The sequence below is a fragment of the Strigops habroptila genome, chromosome Z (assembly GCF_004027225.2).
Source record: "Strigops habroptila isolate Jane chromosome Z, bStrHab1.2.pri, whole genome shotgun sequence".
NCBI lineage: Eukaryota > Metazoa > Chordata > Aves > Psittaciformes > Psittacidae > Strigops > Strigops habroptila.
The window spans coordinates 83,094,428-83,114,517 of record NC_044302.2 but is presented as its reverse complement, the minus strand read 5'-3'; the positions used below and the strand labels follow the sequence as shown (position 1 = coordinate 83,114,517).

The following is a 20,090-nucleotide window of genomic DNA, read 5'->3' as shown; positions in this document are numbered from 1 at the left end:
TCAGGCTGGCTTGAGATGCCCACTTGCGGCGCTCTGCTCCTTCACTCCTGGGGGAGTTCAGAGGGTTCTGCCCCCCCAGATATAGGTTAAAATTACAAGAGCATTTCTGCAAGGACAATGAGACCTGTTCTAGTAGAAAAGACAGGTTATTTCTAAAGATTAGCCACAGAAATAAGGAATTGAGCAGACATCACCAGTCAGCATAATAACATAAACGCAATACTCATGTTCATGTAATGAATGAAAATGCATTAAAACCCAAGTATATAGCTTTGTTTATATTTATTTAATAGCATGTATCATACTATCAGCCTCAGAAGATCATACAGTCTATTCTAGAAAAACCACTTCAGGCTATGTCTACACAAGTTAATTAAGTGGGGCCAGAACACACTGAACAGGCACTGGCACATGACTGTCCACCCTATTTGTGTGTTAGCTCACAAATGGTGTTGCTCAGAGCTGAGTAGCACAGGCCAGGGAGCATTCCCCCTGACAGTTTTGCATGCAGCCGTGCTATTTTGACAGGAAGAAAACGCAGCTGTGTGGCCATCAGCTATGCTCTACCAGTTGGCCTTAAGGCTAAGAAATTGTCCCTGTTTGCTCTTTATTGGATTTTATTATTTGTTTCAATTACAGATACTGCTCTGAAGCAATAATAGATTCTGAAAGAAAGAATGTCTCAAGGGCTCTCACAAAATGTTCATGGCTGAGTGAAAATTTTATTAAAAAAGTCTTGTGATTATTGCAAGTTGGAGTGATTTAGGGGCTGCAGGATTTGTGTCCTCTGGCTCCTCTGTTCCCCTCTATTTCCCTTCTCGGTCATGCTTTTCAGTCAAACCAGCTAGCAAACCAGAGGGAAGTCTTGCAGCAGTAGGAATCTCAAGAGATGAACTTCAACAGGGTAAACCAGTTGCACAGTGAAGAATCTGTCAATGATATATGAAAGGCACTCAGTTTTGACCCATCACACCTAAAACAGTAACTCAGCCTCCTGAGCATGCTTACATGTGTTTGGATATCCCTGTATCCACTCCAACAGATAGAAGAGAAGCTTGAGGCAAAATGTGTCATTGCACCATGTGCTTCACTGGCTGATGACAGCTGTGCATCCAGAGTGCAGCAGCTAAGGTGCTTACTCCTGCTGTTTGTCCCTCCTTGGCAGCAACAGCCCCACCACCCTGACACCCTGTGCTTGAAACAGGCAGCAGCCTATACTGGAACCGTTGCGAGGCAGCAGCTCCCAGTCCTGTATTGCTTCAGCGTGGCTTGGATACCAGTACAAGTACTGCTAGAAGTACAGCGTGGGAGCGGCGAGAAGTAGATCTGAGGTTTTTTCCTGTTCTGATTCTTATGCCCGTGCTAGGGGGATGAGCCACCTGACTGCTGCCCCTTCAGCTCCACACCTCTTGCTCATTTACATTGAAAAGGCTTCCAAACAGCAACACTCCCTTATCACGTACATTTCCTAACACAGTGAGTCGAGCCTCAGATGTTGCTGTAAGACTCATAAGCTACACTCCGAAGCTCCGGCCAGGCTGATATAACCAGAGTGGCTATGGAAAGATGTCCATAGCAAGCCTTTTGCAGCATTTTTAGTAACAGTATTATGCTGTTAAAGTTCTTAATGTTGCTTTTGTTTGAGCTCCACAAATCTGTGATTTTTTTTTCCACTGCCACAGATCCAAAGGAATTTATTCACAAGTTCATACCACTTTGTTGTTGTCGTCGTTTTCTTAAGACATTGTAAATGTATTGGGTGAAATTCAATCTTGGACGCATCTCCCTGCACTGTTATAATGCAGTTACAATAGCCTAGCACATAAATAATTGCAACTACAAAAATAAATTATGAGGGGGCTTTGAAAGTGAAATAACAATAGGCAAAATGTCACCAAAACCCTCAAGCTGGCAGAATCAAGTAAGGAAAAAGAAACCCACTTCAGTATTGACTGTGGAGCACATTTATTTCTTGCATCTCTGAATTACTCTTCACAGAGCATTATCAGGGTCAGTCACCACTCAAAATAAAAGGTGGAGGAGAATAAATACACAGATAATTGCAACATTAATTATTCAGAATTCCTCTTCGAAGAACGATCTGAGGATTTGGGTCTTAATACAACCATTATCTAATGAAAGCTTTTGCCTCTCCATCTTCTATAAAGTGGTGTTTGACTCCTTGAAGTAGTCATCTGAGCTAAACAGAAAAAGCCAGCCACAGCTGGAGCTGCTCCAAATACAGAGCATTCAGTTATTGAAATCACTTCCTCTTAGTTTGCGTCCTACACGCTGAGCAGGAAACGTGGGATTTCACTCTGCTGTCTTATGCCTTTAGATGGATTCACCCTCATGCCAACAGTAGATTCAGTGCCTTAAGGTACAAATCAATAGCTCATGTAATCTACTGCCAGAGCACAGAATGTCCAGATTATAATTAAGCCCTGACCACTTGGTATTGACTTTTATTACACTAATACTGAGAGGCCCCAGTAAGATTGGAACCAATTGTATGCTGTACACACAGTCATTGCTTCAAAGACCTCACAGAGAAGGGTGAAATAAAGTATTATTTTCCACAGCAGCAAAAAGAGCCCTAATATTGCTCCTGTTCTCCTTGAGGCATTAATACCAAGGGAGACAAGGAATAAACCTGTCCCACATGAGTCATCTGTGCAGATGAAAGCATAAAAATACCCTCTTATCTCCTGTTTTATCTTTCCTTTCCACATTGCTGCTTCTTTCCCAATTAGAATAACAATAAAAATAAGAGCGAAGTCAGCACTGGGCAGGGATGTTGTCGTGTCTGGAGCACCAGAAGCAGTGGAAGCAGGCAGGAGTCTTGCTTGATGTGCTCTGGCTCCTGTAGTCAGAGCAAGCGCTTGGCAGAGGAGAGAAGAAGGATTATATCTGTCAGAATAACTTTTATGGGACCCAACTCTTCCAGGGATTGTTTAAAATCCACATAATGCCTCTGAGTGTTAATGCTTGCATTGGGACGCTTGCATTAGCAGATAAATGTGCAAGAACACATGTTTCCAGACATCTGCCTAGTGAGTGCACATCTGAGCAGTTTGCTGAAACTTGGTCCAAGGTCCATGAGGTCCTTGGGCTCCTGAAATGACTTCCAAGGTTTGTAATAAATTGTACTGCTGAAACGTACCGCAGTTAAGCAAGTCTCACATGATAGAAACAATGTGTGGTGCACTGCGCTCAAACCACTCCGTGTTATTTTAACTTTTCAGCCTTTGAAAGCACTCAGAAGGAAACACATACACACTGAAGAAATTTGTACCTACAGATGCTGTGAAAATAAAAACAGAAAACTTGGGATGATGCCCCAAATTACCACCCTCCCAATGCAAAACTAGTGGATAACATAATGCCAGTCTTCACTGTGCTTTGTATTAGCCAGAAGTGAGGAAGAAGAATGAAGCTACTAAGAAATGAGCACTCCCCCAGATTTCCAGGGAGCCCCAGCTGAATTGCTTATGTCCCCTCAGGTAGATCTGTATTCTTCTAGCCATGTCAGAGGAGCGAGGACTTGAATGCGCTATGCCATAGGGTTAAGTGGTGGTGTCTGGGAAGGAGGGGTTTGTTTTCAGGCACAAAAGGCATTGCAGTGTTGTTGAGCTTCCCTTCCTGGTGCAAACGCAGGCTTGCGTCAGAGTGTGAGTCAACAAATAAGTGGTGTGGGCTTTCAAGGAGCTTGGGCTTGAATGGGAATGCAAGCCATGAGCTAACAGCTAACATACACCCCTGGTCTCTTCTGCCAGGTGGGCAGATAGCGCTGCTCTACTGCAGGTAGACACTGCGAAGATAAATATCTCAGAAATGACAAGGGACTCGGATACTACTGCCATGAGTATTCAGGGCACAGATTTAGTTTGTTCCTTACTCTAATGCTGCTATTACTATTATTATTATTGTTGTTGTTGTTAGCATTATTATTATTGTTATTATTATTAACAATTAATCTATTATCAGGCTTAGATAGGAGTTTTTGTTCAGCCACCATATTTTGGATGAGCACAGCTACTAGCTTTCAGATGCAAACACAGATTATTTCAGGTAAGATCCATTAAGGTACCAGTGCAGCAGCATCGGCAATAAATAGCTGGGATGGTTTCTCCTAGAAACAGTGTCTTACAGAACACACACAAATGATGCAGATCCATGCAAGTATAAAAAGCCAGTGTGAGAGACATGTTGTGCAGTATTGGTACAAGAGCAGAGCAGCCTCAGCATAGAATCCTTGCACAAATCAACAGGGCAAAATCTGCTCTCTGTGTACATAGTTTGTATAACTAAAGCAATTAAGAGGCATAAAAAGGCCATGCAGTTGCTAAAAATAGACAAATGGGAAGTATCCTATCCCTGGCTCAGCAATTGGCAGAAGGTATGTGCTGCAGTCATTTATCGTGGACCTGATCTTTGTTTTGCTTAGGAGTCCATGAAGTGTGTGATAAATTAACTTACATTGGAGCAGCCATGGCAGTTTGGCAGAGTCACCCAGGACAGAACATGGCTTTTATTGCCCAGTTACCTGCAGTCTTAACAAAGTTTTGTAACCGTGAATCAAGATAGGTGACATGAATTCTGGGTAGCATTTCACCACTGTGTTTCCCTGCTTCAAGAATAAAAGCTAAGAGGAAAGCTATAAGCAGAAGTGGGAGGGGACATAAAGGCAGGTCTATAAAACATATTAGACCCTGTTAAAAAGTGATGTGTGTGATGCAATGCGATTTCAATTTACATCTGCTGAGTATGCCCATGTTATGGTTTGTTTTCTATCAAGTTGTTTGTACTATCCTTGTTTAAAAACAAAGTTTTATAAAATGAAAAAAAAAAGACCCAAACAACCAACCCACAAACCCAAACCAGACCGATTTCAGAATCAGACATCAACTCTATATGGTAACGAACCCGCTTGACTTTATCATATTTAAAGACAACTGAAAGAAGTGGTTCTGTAAGGCTGGGGATTGGGAAGATCTCCAAGAGATTGTAGCTTTTGCTGTAAGACTGCTCCACATGTGTTATGGAAAAGAAGGGGCAACGCGGCTTCCCAAATCTCCCATCACCCAGCTGAGTGCTTTTACTGCCAGACATGGGCAGGACATAACCCGTCTGCTTCCGGGCTGTGTTTCAAGGGGCAGTTAGGAGTGCCCTGGCTATTCCTGCTCAACCAGGATCAGCAGGTAACAGAGGCTGGAGAACCCCAGGTTTTGCATCTCTCTTGCTCTACGTGTGAGGTAGGCTCTGAGCAGTCTTGTCACTCCAGGGGTGACTGTAGATGCCTGCAGGCTTGGTGAATATGCCTAAGTGCTGGTATCTAAAAAGCCTGTTGGACATTGAAGACTTTGTGAATCAGACTCAGGATGGACACCATAACAGAGATGTCAGTCTTCAGTCACCCTTCCTAAGTGCATTTCTTTAGTCTTACTCATCTTTGCTGAGAGTTGTTTGCTCAAATGCTCAATCCAATACATGTAATTGTTTGCAAGATGGGAAGCTTCCCTTTCCTTTGCAGCCTGCTCTAGCATGACCCTGCTGTTGATTTTCCTTGCACTTTGATAATTTGGAATGCACCTGTACTTAAATGTCTCATAATAAAATGTGTATGTGCGCGTACCTGTATTTACCAGATTAAATAAAACAATTTTAATTGTAATTCAGTTCAGTGCTAGATTTTAGTGTAAGAAGTAGGAAAAAGCCAAGGTGTTGTAGACAAATTATGATATTTGTTATAGGGAGGACCTTCTGCCATCAGTGCAGTTCAGAGCGGTACCTGGATCCTAAACTTGCTGAGGCAGGAGTGCAGCTCTGGAGACAGAGACGGCAGAGGAGAGGAGAAAGGAAGCAAAGGAAATGCAGAGGCATCCCCGGTCATGTTTAGTCACTGCAGAGCACATATGTGATTTTATCAGTGTTGTTAAGTGTTAATCTTGCAAGAAACATTTTGAAATAGAACAGTGCAGGTGTGAAGGAGTAAGAAGTCGTAGAGCCTCACCTGAAAGCATCAGAGAAGTCGGTGATTGCAGCAGCTGAGGTGAAAGGCCCAGTGGGTTGCTCTAATAAAGGAGATTAGTGTCAATTACAAAAGTGTTTTAAGTAATATTTCACAATGGAAGAAAATACAGGATTGCATTCTGGTTTTTTTGGAACCAGGAAGAAAGATGACAGATGTATTAGAGTATTCCAATATGAAGATCCTGGATAAACTAACTCAGCATTGGTCCTTCAGGCTGTTTCAAACAACATGACAGTTATCTAGCAAAAAACCATGCTGAGAAAGGTTCAGATTCCAGAAATACAGTGTCTCATGCATTTCCAAAACAGTCTTATAACAAGTTGCTGTCCAAATTTCCTGCTGTATAATATGTAATGCACATTCAGTGGTGCTGCTGGCACATTCCCCTCTGAGTCAGTATACAGCCATTGCCCCGATTCAGAGTGAGGTGACCACTGTGCTACTGGAGCTTCTGTCATTACAAACAGAAGTAAAAGAAATGTCTCAATTCCTTGTAGTCATCAGTATCCTTATAGAGATGGCAGAGTCTAATTCATCTCTGACCTGGTGACCATGTATAAAGATGTGCACTTACCTTCTACATTTATGTGTCCTTCTAGTCAGTTACAAGAGTTTTTAGCTGGATTAACATTTAGTTCTGGGGAGAAGGTTAAGGAAAGAGAACAGGAAGCTGGAAAAAAGCATTACTATATATATGTTTTCTCTTTCTTTCGGACCTAATGCAATGATATTATGTCTTAATGCTCCTTAACCCTTCCTATGGATTCTCCTTGCACTGTGTGTTTGACAAGCTCTCAGAGGCACAGGAAACCATGGCGAGAGGTGAGAAGGAAGGTAAAGTGGAGAGAATTACATGTACTGGCCTTACCCATACAGACATGAAGGGATTCACTGACACCAGGGAGCAGGATAACTTGCTTACTCCACAAGCCCTGGAGTAATCCTCCATGGGGATTTCCCTCAGTTCCCCTCTTTTTCCTATCCTGGGTGTTACTGCTAAAGAGAGGCATTTCAGCCTTTGGGAAATCTTGACCTGCCTATGTAGACATTCATCATTAATGTAGCAGCACTGAGCTTGGACTGAAATGGTCACATCTAAATCTGTTGAAACTGCAAAAAGTAAGACTACAGACTGCAATAAAAAATTTGGGGCCTTCTCTGATCATTGAAGGTCATCACAAATATGAATAAAGAATAGCAAAAGCCTCTTTTTTCCCCCCCCTCTTGAGGTACTGGTGGTTTCCTTGAACAAAAGACATCACAAGGCTCTATGCTCTCTGTAAATGTGACTGTTTCATACCATGTGGAAATCTGGAAATAAGAAACCATATCCCAAAGGCAATTGAATTGAATTGATAGTCTGGTTTGAAGGAGTCAAGTTTGAGTTTTTCCCAGAGCACATTACTTGTGTGCCGAAATAGAGAGACGATTTTCAAAGGTAAGGTGTTGCCTAATGCGTGCTGGAAAACCACCTTTGTAGATTTGCACTGAGGCAAAATGGTATTTGAATCTGCTGGAATGCTTTGCATATTCATATCGCCTGAAGGCTGGAAACTTTTTATCACCAGCAGTGATGACAGTAAAGATACAGTTCAGGCAATGGAAAATGAGATGAAAACAGTTGTTCAGACTCAAATTTTCTTGAAAACACTTTTTTTGAAGGCAGAAATCCAGATGTCTTTTGTGGAGATGTACTGATTTGCAGAGTATGTTATACTGCATGCCAGGGACAGCTCAGATAAGTACAGGTTGATCACTGAATAGACTTTTGATTGAACACAGAAAACGTAACAGCTTTTCTTGGCTATGATGAGGAGAGTGACATGCCATGTCCCTGCAGCTCAGACTGAGGTGAATAACTCCCTACAGCATTTCCTTCTCTACAAAATTCTTGCTGGCTAGATCACAGTTCACCTTTTAGCAATGATGGTTTCCACAAATCTTACTGTTGGGAATGGAACTCTCCCTCCAAGAACCTACCCTGAATGGCAGGGCAGAAAAATTACACACAGTGATGAAGAGCAACCTGAATCTGGTATCTTTTTTAACTTTGTGCTAAGAAATCCAGGAGAACCAGATTATACTCCATTTTAGTCCTGTCTCAAATAATCCAGATAGACTTCTTGCACTTGCTTTTTTCAATGACCTTTCTACAACACCACTCTTAAAAATTCAGTTGCAAAATCAGACAAGGCCAAGTCAAGGACAGAGCTACTGAGAGATGAGGGAAGGGCATGGGTGGGTTTTATACTAACGCTTAGTTCCTGGTTCTGCAGCTGACAGGATCCCTAAACTTTACTGAAGTCTGGAGATCTTTGGGTGTGTGCAGCCACATTCCTGTGCACACAATAGCTGGAAAAGTTGCCGTTGCAGCCTTGGAAAACATGGCTTTTTTTCACAATTATGATTCATTTCTATGACTGCAAGATGCAAAGCTGAGATTGCAGTTGGCAACACAGCAAATAATTAGGGATGCTTTACCTTGTGGGATATATTCATGAGCTGTATTAAATAAATTGTTATGCACTCACATTAAGAATATTTATGTACTCCATTACATGATATATCAAAAAAATTCAAACAACCAAACAACAAAACAGAGAACAATGCAACAGGCACACACCTGGGAAAGGAAGAGAATGAAAACTCATTGAATAAATAGTGCTATAAAAAGCAGTAAAACTTTTGCCAGAGACCTTGTAGTCTCTTGCACAGATTTACAATTGTGTTTGATCCTCCTTCTTTGGTTTCTCATGGGACCCTTGTCTAGCTTTGTCATTCTTTATTACAAGACTGACATCAGTCAGCTGGTTTGAAGCCAGCTGCAGTAATAGTAAACTGGCAGGGAGTTCAGAAATTACTGGAACTATTTGGTCATATTGAAACTGAAAAAGGAGGACTACTCCAAAACTCTGGAAGGCAAAAAAAGACACACTCTTAAATGCCATTTCTGCAATAGTTGCTTCACAGCAGAAAAAGTCTACAAAGTTGAAATTGTTTCAGTTTATTTAATGCTATGTTGGCCTTAAGAGTAGGGAGGAGGGCCAGGCAGCAGAATCTGTCTTCTCCAAGAGGGATTAATTTCATATTAGCAAACAAAAATATATATTGGTTGAGGATCCAAACCTTTAAAAGCATAGAAATAATTTACTAAGGAGAATGACTTTTTATATTGTGTTGCCTACAGTTTTACAAGTAACATACTCCATTTGTCTCATATGGTTTATAGTCCAATGTGGAACGTTAAGAGACTGCACAGGCTTTTGCATCAGCTACACAAGCACAGTGTGTGATGGACCCCTGTGTATGACTGCCCCACTTGCAGAGTTGTCTGAAGGAATTCAGCTCTCCTGTGCTGAGGTCATTCACTTACAGCTTTACAGTTCTAACCTGGCTCTATGGGATATGTACTGACTGGCTGACTGCTTTTGAGTATCTGGCTGCAGTGAGAGCTTGGTGAAGCTTAGGAGTATCTTACTAATACTCTTGTGCGTGGTCAGAAGATGGAAACAATGACACAATGCTTTCCTCTGTCTCTGCACCTCTAGGTTCCTGGGTAGTACTGCACATGTCCTGAAGTAGCTTTTGCCATTGCATGCCATTTTTCTATTAATTTCCTATTATTTCTTCTACAGGTTTGGTGTGCTCAGAAAGGCACCCCCTCAGGTGTGAGTGCCTGGAAACTGGATATAGCCTTGGAGCAGCTCCAGCTCTGTGTACCTGTATTCTACCAGCCCGTCCGGGATTGCTCCCTCTCCTTCACTGCCAGTGGGAAACACACCTCTTGAATTCGCTCAGGCCATCAAGCTTAATACATAGCACAAGATCAAAATCCTGAGAGCTAGAACCATGACATTTTACTGTTCATGAGAGCCAGGCTGTCAAGCTGACTGTTGTCACACATTCATCCTCTTGGTGGACAGGGTGAGGCAAGTGATCACAGCCCAGCATGGGCAAACTCCATGACACAAGCGTGCAATGTGTACTTCAGGGGTTCATGTAGCAGCTGACAGATGCACATTGACAGATGCGCTCAGCCATACCCAGTGGTGCCCTCTGTAAAGGGGTCAGCACCAGAATGTGCATGCTTAAGCTTCTAGATCCCCATTCTTTCTACTTGAGCTGCACAGGTCAGTGGCTCCTCTGCAGACATATCTGTTGGACTATGCAACTGTATATTCATCTGCTGAAGAAGAATTGTCATTGGGAGTGCCAGAACAGGGACAACTGGTAGTTAGGTTAAGCAAAACTGGGTTAGTTGCTCTAAAAAGCAGTGGAGTACAATGGACAAGTGGTGGGGCTGATGGAGAAGCACATAGCAGAAAACTGACTTCTGAGTCTTCCGTGACTTTATATATAGTTTATACATAGTTTGGCTTAACATTTTAAAATAAACGTGGTCAGAAAGGTTCACAGCTGCTCTCCGGCTGTCTGCTGGCTTGAGGTTTGTGGCTCTAGTCACTAATGAAGGTAGTGAACTGCATGGAAATTCACACAGCACTTTGAAAAGGGAGGATCTTTTAAAGCTCTGGGACCATTCCTTACAAGTGTTTTTGAAGAGGACAGAGTGCCCTTGGTGTTGGGTTTTTTTCTTCCCCGGAAATACATGACAGCATCTACACACAACGGATTATTCACCAAATTTAGCAGGTTCAGCTCAGTGCATACTTTCCGTGTGGTTCAAGTGCTATAAAATACTCCACGGAGAAATGCTGCTGACAACTAACTAACAGGCAAGGAACAAATACACAGGGGAGCAACAATGCAACTACGCACAAATCCCAGAGTACTTGTAGATTTTTGCCCAAGGAGTCAAAGAAAAGAAAGATCCACCCTGGGATGAAAAATAGCCAGCTGAGGGTACCTCAGAGGTATTCTGTTTTCTCCTGTATGAGTTATCACTGCACAAAAAACCCCAACAAACACAAAAACAAAACTCCAACACGTAACCTCCCCACCTCCGATTGTGCTTCCCACTTATATTCTGTGTTTTACTTTGGTACTCACCTCTTCAGTGAGTTTTTTTAAAGGTAAATCTGTTGTATCATGCTCAACAATACAGCATGTTAACTGTGATGCAGGTCTCACTGCATCTGAATAACAGCTGCCGACGTATACTCAGCTTCTTGCATGGAAAGCAGAGTCCTGCTGCTCCTGATGGAATCTTCCCCTAACTGCCAAGATCTTTTCAAGAGTAGTTTCTCCAAGGCCTGAATCAGTGCCCACTGAAAGCAAAGGGAAAGATTCCTATTGATGGCAATGGTCCCAAGTAAGCCAGAGGTCTAGGCTGCCCTTGCCAGAAAATCTTGTTTATGTGCATTTTGATGACTTTTAAAGCTTCTCTTTTTGTAGTTGTCTTTCTATATGGATCTTAGTTTTCAGTGAGTTTTTTCCAGACACTTCACATACTGGATAAAGTGAGGTTGAAGTGTTTCTATCCCTGACTCAACACAGAAGATCATTTTATCAGATTAATTTTTAAGAGACCTGCTTTACTCAGGGTGCACTGGGAAGTATATGCAATGTTAAAACATTCTGCCATCCAATGGCCTGATTTTCCCTGTATAAACACATGGGATGGAGGTAAAAGACTCAGTCATGTGCTAAAGAAAACGGTGCGGTGCCCTCACAATAAAACCATAGAAGCTAGGGTTTTAACAAGTTTACCCAATGGCTGAAGTTTACTTGCAGTTTGGCCTCAGAGGTAAGTATAGACATTCCAGTGTGGATGGGGATTGAGGGCAGATTTCACTGTGGAAAGAACTGGGACAGTCTCTTAAGCTCTCAGGGAAGGTGTGGGAGCCTGTGGTCATGTACATACCCCTTTGATGCCACTAAATGGCAATTTATTACCAAGGTGCAAATCAGGTGAACAAACCTGTCTGAAAGGGGCTCATTGGGGCATCTGAATTATCTACAAAAACAGACAGGAAAGGAATGAAAAACCGTGGCCCTTTAGGTAAGAGTTTATTTCTGGAGGAGCTCTAGCCCATCATTTCTTGCAATTGCTATGAGGAGGTAGCTAGCTGCCTGCAGAAAGTGCGTGCTGACTGTGGTATAAACAAGTGCACTCAGAGAGCAAACTGTCATCTACTGTTTTGCTTTAACTAAACTTGTTTTCTCCTGTTGGAGTAAGAGCAGGAACAGTCGCAGCTCACTGATTTCATAGACCAATATTGCTTTAGGCCAGACTTCAGTTAGTTTAAAAAAAATCCTCCCACCTTTTCCCAGCTTTAAGAACAGCAAATTTTATTACAACCACGATATCCCAACTAATTATTCAGAGAAATAACAACTAGCTGTAGCCTCGACAATGTAACACATGAACCACCACTGTAAAAATAGTTCAGGAGTTGGTGGCACCATAAAGAAATGTGAAGTGATTTCAAGGGCTTGATCAATCTAGTCTTGGGAAGAAGAAAGCAGTTTCCAGGGCAAGAGCAAACTGCTCATGGCAACTCTCAGAGGCAGGATACGATCATTTGCCCATTGTTGTCAATCTGGCTGAGCCCTAAATAGCTGCTCTATTTCCATAACAGAGGACTTTAGTTATGTAAATCCTCTCTCAAGCCGAAGGACTGCAGACAGGATAGGCGAGATTCAGCCTTCCCTTAGTAAAGAGTGTTGTCCTTCTACAGAAGAGATGCCAAGTGAGCATGAGCTCTCCCAAATCCCAAACCCACAAAGCCAGCACAAAGCATCAAAAGGAATCATCAGCCTCTGCCACCCGGTACCAGCTCAGAACTCTTGCGCTGGACAGTGCTTATGCTAACTCGGTATCCTGACCAGGCTTTTATTACACATCTGTATGAAAACCCCCCAGATATTCACTGAGGAGATAAATAAAATGAACAGCTTCAAGGAAAAACAGCCTCCCCTCTCCTCTCATAACCGGCCTGCAATTTGAATGCCCTGTGGTAATTTCATCATACAATCTCCTTTTGCTCTAAGTTGAAGCCAGCTGCACAGTGGGGACAATGTCTCTGTTTGGTGTGGCATTTAGTATCTAGCCTGGAACTCAATGTGTAGGCATTTCTTCTCCCCTCATATTGCAGCTGAATGACTTTGCTGTGTTGATTTGAAATGACCTGACTAATCTCCACTTCCTCTAACAGTTTAATGAAATGTCAAAAGTGAACATGGAATTGAAAAAAGACCATTCAAACAATGATGAAAAGAAACACATGGACAGCAGTTTTTAAACAGTCTTTGGGCTATTGGAAATAATTCAATGAGCTTCAGCCAAGCTGCAATATAAACATACTAAGAAGGGACCAAAAAGTGTTTTATATAAAGCCACATTTTTCATCTGGACTGTTTAATCTGCTTCAGGATTACAAAAAGGAGGTATATGAGGAAAGCCGTAATTAAGTACATTTGAAAAAGAAGACCCTTCCTGCCCCACTCAGATCAGTTGGTGTTTGGAAATACAAACCACAGAGCAACAGTTACGTTGTGCTGGTTCCACCATCTGAAATTTCAGGAGTGAGAGGTAGAGAGGATCTGGCAAGTTAAGTCCCGTTCTCTTCCAAGAAAAGTTTAACGGTGTTCTCAGCTGCAGAAGAAATTAAGTAGGCTGATTGTGACTGCAACCTCACATAATACCAACTCGGAGGGAAAAGCTTACACTGTACTCCCCCATTGAGCACGGTACAATGAGCTAAAACAAACATATCAGTGCTTTGGATATGGTTAGTGGTTTACTTCCTACTAGGAAGTTACTAAGAGCTATGATAAAATAGCATTTTCATTACTGAAGACAGCTCCCAAGTTTCATGAAGTGCCCATGCGAATGAATTTCTGCTCCCAACTGAAGGTGAGAGGAATACTGTTTTGCTGGTACCAGCTACTGCCAAGCACTGTTCCTTTTTCCATTATTATTTTTCCTCAGTTGCCTTCATACCCATTATAATCATGACAGATGTTTAATGCAGTTGTCCTCTGGAGCAAAACATCCTGAAATGCAAAAATATGCTTTCCAGGGGCTATCCTATCTCTCTCCTCCACTCCTACCATTTTGCTGCAGAACATGGCCACTGCAGCAGCATCCTGGCGCTATGTACACAGCAGTCTGGCACTTCAGGAAGCCTCTTCTTCCCAGAGCAGCTCCAGCACCCAGTAATACTGTTGCTGCCTCTCAGCTTTCTGCTATTATGCCATGACATTCATAACCATGGCTACAAGGAAGATACAAGCAACCTTAGGGCTGACTGCACATTCTTGCATGCTAATTAACATTTGCCTGAAGTCCAACATTTACAGTTAGGAGATGGCAGGCATAAGCAATGATAGGGTACCAATTGCTCTTGCAACCTCTGCATGCTCAAGCTGACACCTTATGGAAAAAGTTACGTGATCATGCAATCAATAGCCAACGTTTGTGCAGAAACCTGGTGGCAGAGGGGCAGCCTGGAGGTTGGGCAAGCTGTCAATCTGACCAACTGTTCAGCATTGCATGCAAATGCCATTATCTTTACATATTTTTTTAAGTGGAGTTTGAAAGGCTGAACTTTGAGAAAAGGAAACATGACATAAACCAGCCTCCCATTTCAGTGGAGCCCCTACACTTAAATGATGCAGCGTTTGAATCCCAGATGCTGCTCTTTGCTGTGCAGATCCTTAAAGCTACAGGATTTAATACATTAACATTACATTAGTAATCCAGACAGAACAGGAAAATTTGATTTATAGGAACAAATGCAGCTGTGAGGGACTGGAAGAGCAAGGGGAAACAGAGACCTAATAAGCACAGCAGAGATTCTGAAGACTGCTAGAAGCTGAAAGGAGGAGTCTGGGCCACAATAACATTAAGAAACCGGAACAGATGATGACAGGCCATTACAAAGTAGGCAGTGAGGTTAGCCCAAGCACGGATATGGAGAACGCAGTTCTTTCTCTTGAAATGACAGAAGGCAGACAAGAAAAGCCCCATCTTGTGTCTTTGTCTTAGAGAATACAGCTTCTGTTCATCACACAGCTCCCACTGAAAAACTAACTCCTTGGTCTCAGTGCTCAGACCGTGTGTTATCACCCACGGACATTTCCACAACTGCTCTTGGAGCTTCCTGGGAATTTCCCCAGCTGCTGATGCTTTGGCACTGTCTAAAGGTCATGGTGGGTTAATGCCTTATGTATCTTGAGATCCGGATTTTAGCTTGATGGTATCAGAACAGATGATCACAGCTGCTTGAGCCTCATGCAAAGAAAACTTCAGTTTGCATCAATGAGTTACCACATAGGATGGAGGGCTGGATTTTCAGAGTGCAATGAGATAGGGATGGTGCCAGGCAAAGAGCCTGGTACTGTTACGAAGAAAACCTTAGATTCTCAACACCCAGAATTGTATTTCACCTTGCATCTTAGTCCAACAAAGCTCAAATGTAAAGACAAAATGTAATATTTCCAGCAGAAATTATTTTTCTGCTATGAAAGGATAATAAATGACACTTCACAATACACCATCGGGTTCATATATTACTTTTTCTGCTCCATTAAATTACATGATGATTTGCTGGAACAGAGAACATAGGGAAATGGAATTAGTTGGCCGTCACTGCGGGTCGCATGAGCAAGCAAGATGCAGTGTGCATTTGTGGAGAATTACATTTTCTGCTTGCAAGAAAAGAGACAATGCAACCTAATTCTGGTCTTACAGACCATTTAAGTTGCCATTAAACTTTAAAATATTACTCAACTTAGGATGTTGCCTATTGACAAAGAAAAAAACAACCCGGAAAATGCCGCTCTACTTACACACTCGTAACTTGCTTCTGACACTTGTAAAGATCTCAGTTGCAGGTAGTAAAATAAATACTTTTTCATAAGAAAATGTGCTTCAGGTGATGACAGTGTAATGAAATACTTGTTATTACTTTAATACTTATAAACTTATAATTCAAATCACAGCTGCTAAAGGTCTCTATATATAAACAGCACAGCAAGAACCTATCTCTGTAACTCAGGGCTCAACCAGGCTTTTAGAAAGGTACTGAATAATTTCCTTCTAAATATTAACTCGGATCATTGTACACAATGATAACAGCTGGAAAAGAGATAAACAGAAGATGCAATTAAGAGACTTCACTGCAAACTCTGCCTTACTTGGGAATTTCTGTTGAATTACTGGATCCTAACAATTTAATTCTGCTAAAATCAACGGACGTTTTACCATCTATCTGCTTTAATGGCAAGGATTTAACTCATGGAATCATATCCAGATGGAGTGTGGAAGGACATAATGAAATTGAAGTACCTGCACTCATCAGGGCTAAGCACTGAATCTATAATAAATAACCACAAGAGCTTAATGTGACTGAGGCAATGATGCTTGAAATCCTGCCTCTTTTGTTCTTTCCTTTTGGTGTTTGAGTACTTCTCTATCAAACAACTGTGGAGGTTTTAGCAACATACTACAGTTGTGGAACTGTAAATTTCTGAAATTTGTGGGAAAGAAGAGGAAGTTTGTTGGAAAGTAAAAAAAAAAATAAAAAATACAGATTTAACTGGTGAAATACACTGCTGAGATCATTGAGGGAATGCAGCCATCAAGTTACATACAGCGACAACTAGCTAGACGGTCAAGGAAGTATTTTATGGGAGAGGTCAGACCCAGTCCCTAAAAAGCAGCTGTGTTGGGCAGTGCTAATGGTCTCAGCACTGCAAGATACACTCACTGTCAGCCAGTGAAAAGGATGGACAGATACATCTTAGACATTCAGGAAACAGAGTGGAAGATGAGAGCATACACAGGGAAAATGACCAGGATGGGGTAAATACTTCTCTGTAACACAGAATAGATGATGGATATATTCTCCAATCCTGATTCAAAGGCACAAGAAGTTTCACAAGAAAAAAAGAATCCGAAAGAATTATTCTACTCTGCAGATAACATTCCGAACCCGTATGATTTTGTATTTCATACAAGCAAAGGACATTTATGCAAGTCAGTGTCCTCTACACAGTTTGAAGAGCCTAACTCAAACAGATGTACATCATTAATACAAAAATTCACATCATTTCCCAGAGCAGCATGGTGATAATCTAGGTTATGCTTTTTGTTCTGATGAAAATGCAGACTCTTACCCAGCAATGTAATAATCTTTCCCAGCTCAACTCCTACTTCACAAATATTGCATCACTCCAACTTTTTTCCTCTTTTACTTACTTCTGAATTCAGCATTGCGCAGAGTCCTCTTTCAATTATTCCACATTTGTTGATTATTTTAATGCACTGAAATTCTGTACAAAGAGGAGGTTTTACTCTCTCTCTCCAACCATAAAAGATGACATCCCACTAGTGTCTGGTAACTTAATTACTGCATGTTTTGGGTTAAGACTCAGACTCATAGATGGTATGTGAAGGAAGGTGCTTACACATGCACACCCTCTTAATTAGCAAACAAGAAGTTAAAAAAAAAAACAACCCCAAACACCAAAAAACCCACATCAAAACCCTTCCTGGATTTTTCCAGCTTCTGTTAGGAATTATTTAAGACTTAAATTATTTTATTTAACCCACAATTCTGAAGAGTGCTAGCTTTGTCTCTGCTCACATCCAAAACATCTGGAGTAATGTAGTGGAAAAGCATGGTGAGAGACTAGAATAAGACCCTCCGAGGGAGGGAGCAAGCCTGTGATGAACATTGTATCCAACATGCATCCATAAACCAACATGCAACTCCTGATAAGACAACTTCACTGCACGTAATAGCCCAGTTAACAGAGTTGAAGTGAGGTAAAGCCTGGAATTCTAATTTTAATTGTCTTGTTCTAATTTTTTTATCCTCCTGACTTTTTTCATTGTAAGAGCCCAAATAACTTGCGTATATATTGGTTCTGAATAAAACACTGAGACATGACTTTATTGTTTCTCTTAGCTGGAATTTCCTAGAGGAAAAATACTGCCAAAACAATTTCACAGCACATTCAAAATTAAGAGTGCATTTGACCCAAATAACTATAAATGAACCTAAAACAAAAACAACAAAAACAACAAAAAAAAAAAAAGGAAAAGAATAATTTCTTCCATTTTCCAAACAAAACAGGAAGATAACTGCACCAAAGAGCATTTCAAACAGTCACTGAACAATACTGTGAAAGCATGTTTGTTAATAAAGGTAAGCACAGTTTCTTTGGAGGAAAGAGAAGTTCTACAGCCCAAGGCTGAAAGCTGTGTGTTCGGAGAAGCGTGCTGTAAAAAATTAAAGTATGTGAGCTTCATTAATCTTTGATGTACATTCAACAAAACCAGGACCTACTTCACTGAAATCTGAAACATTTCACTTCCCATAAAACCGTGTTTTTAGAGGAACAAGACAGAGTTCCTGTCAAGCACCTGAAAGATGTGTTTTGAATTTATTTCAAAGGTGCAGCTTTTCTCAAGATCATATTGAGGACTGTTTGTTCTCATGCATGACAGTGTTGCTCAAGGCTGTTGCCAGATGTCACAGTACCACTTGTGACAGCCACAGGGAGAAGGGGGAGTTTTCACAATAGGAATTGCGCAATCAGATTAGCCAGTCCAAGGAGGATTATAAAGATGTGAATGATCAATGCTGGCCACGTCAGCTGCCCAGCACGATGCTGGGAGATCACGTAGATGAGGGATGGATACACGAACACAAAGGCCAGCCCACATGTTGCTCCAGAGTATCTGAGGAAAGGCGGAGAGAGGAGAAGAGGAGAAAAAGAAAGAAGAATGCCTTGTGTTAACTCTTATTTCTTGTTGTCATTTCTCGCCCCCCCAAACCAATGCACAGTTTGGCTGAACAGTGACTATCTGCAGTTGCTAAAGATCGATTTCTGTTCCTTACTGTCCTTTGCCAGCATTTAATTGTCCCCCTCTGTGTTGCTCAGCCCCCTGTACCCCTGTACCTGCACTCTGACACACCCCTCACATTTCAGTAACATGCCCAGATGCTTCTGGGGACTGATTCCTCATCTTTGACTTAGCGTTTCTACTTTGGGGAAATGTGTCAACATGCAACAGAAAAAGACGGGACAGTGCATCTTTGTTAGGCGTCCTTTACTGTTGGAACTGCAAATCTCACTGCACCCCAGCCATCGGAGGACACATGTTAAAGCATGTAAGCACAGAAATGCTCCTGAATCTGCAACTTTTATTTTAATTTATTTAATGACCTCCTAGCAAACCATTCTCCTGACCCAAGAAGATCAACATGCCCTCCTGGTAACATGATGAACCACAGCAAATGAAACACTTAACTGTTTCTTTTTCTCACTGCTCCCTTGCTTACCAAAACCTCAGTATTTCCCCTTACTCTCAGTTTCCACCTAATAAGCTATACTGCAGCCAAATACGCGTTATTTTATTTCAAATATTTGAACATTGCTTTTAGACAAAGCAATCACAAACATCACAATACAGACTAACCATCTGAAACACAAAAACAGCAAATACTTAAGTTAGCTGTATCTAGAGAATTTATCAGGTAGAAATTTACTGTTTTAAACGTTTGGTTACTGTGCACAGTGAACATGTTACAGAAGGTAGGGATTGGTTTGTAAGGAAGAGAAATGTATTGCATGGTATTTATTTGGAATTAAGAACCAGAATATCTATATTACTGGAATACGAAAGCTTTCATTAAAAGGAGAGGTAGGAAAAAAAAAAAAAACAAACCAGGGAAAAACCTTAAAGATCAGCCACTGAGCAAAAGTAAGTTATTTTGCTGCTCTAGTCAGAACCAAGCCTGTCATTCTGGTTTTATAATTGCAGATTTCTGTATTTTTAAACACCTCCCTCTCCTGGTTGCTGTAGGAAAGATGCAAACTAGGAATGAATAACAATGATTACAAATATGGTGGTGTCAAATGCAGAAAATAAAACTCCTTACACTGTTTCCTTTACTCTTGATCAATTATATATTAACATCGTAAATTTAAGATATCATTTAGAAGTACAACTTTAATGTCACTTTTCCCTCTGAAGTTACTTGCTTTCTTGGATTGCTATTACAGACTTCCAAAACAGCTTCAAATGGTCTTCACATAAAACAAAAACTCGAGAGAAGCCACACAATAACCAAGCAGCTTT

At 41.4% G+C, this 20,090-nt stretch overlaps 1 protein-coding gene across 9 annotated transcripts in view; it reads right to left on the bottom strand.

Moving 5' to 3' along the window:
• Window positions 1-267: 267 nt before the first annotated feature.
• The window catches only part of SLC38A9 (solute carrier family 38 member 9), a 64,894-nt gene continuing 45,071 nt past the window's right edge, over window positions 268-20,090 (bottom strand). For 6 of the 9 annotated variants that reach the window (XM_030470976.1, XM_030470975.1, XM_030470974.1 and 3 more), the window contains exon 15: window positions 17,877-18,686. In XM_030470976.1, coding sequence (XP_030326836.1) covers window positions 18,521-18,686 — 166 coding nt within the window. In that variant the 3' untranslated portion in view covers window positions 17,877-18,520. Of the gene's footprint in view, window positions 930-6,013; window positions 6,075-17,876; window positions 18,687-20,090 lie in introns of those variants that run through there. The other 3 variants (XM_030470980.1, XM_030470977.1, XM_030470978.1) reach the window with 3 other exon arrangements.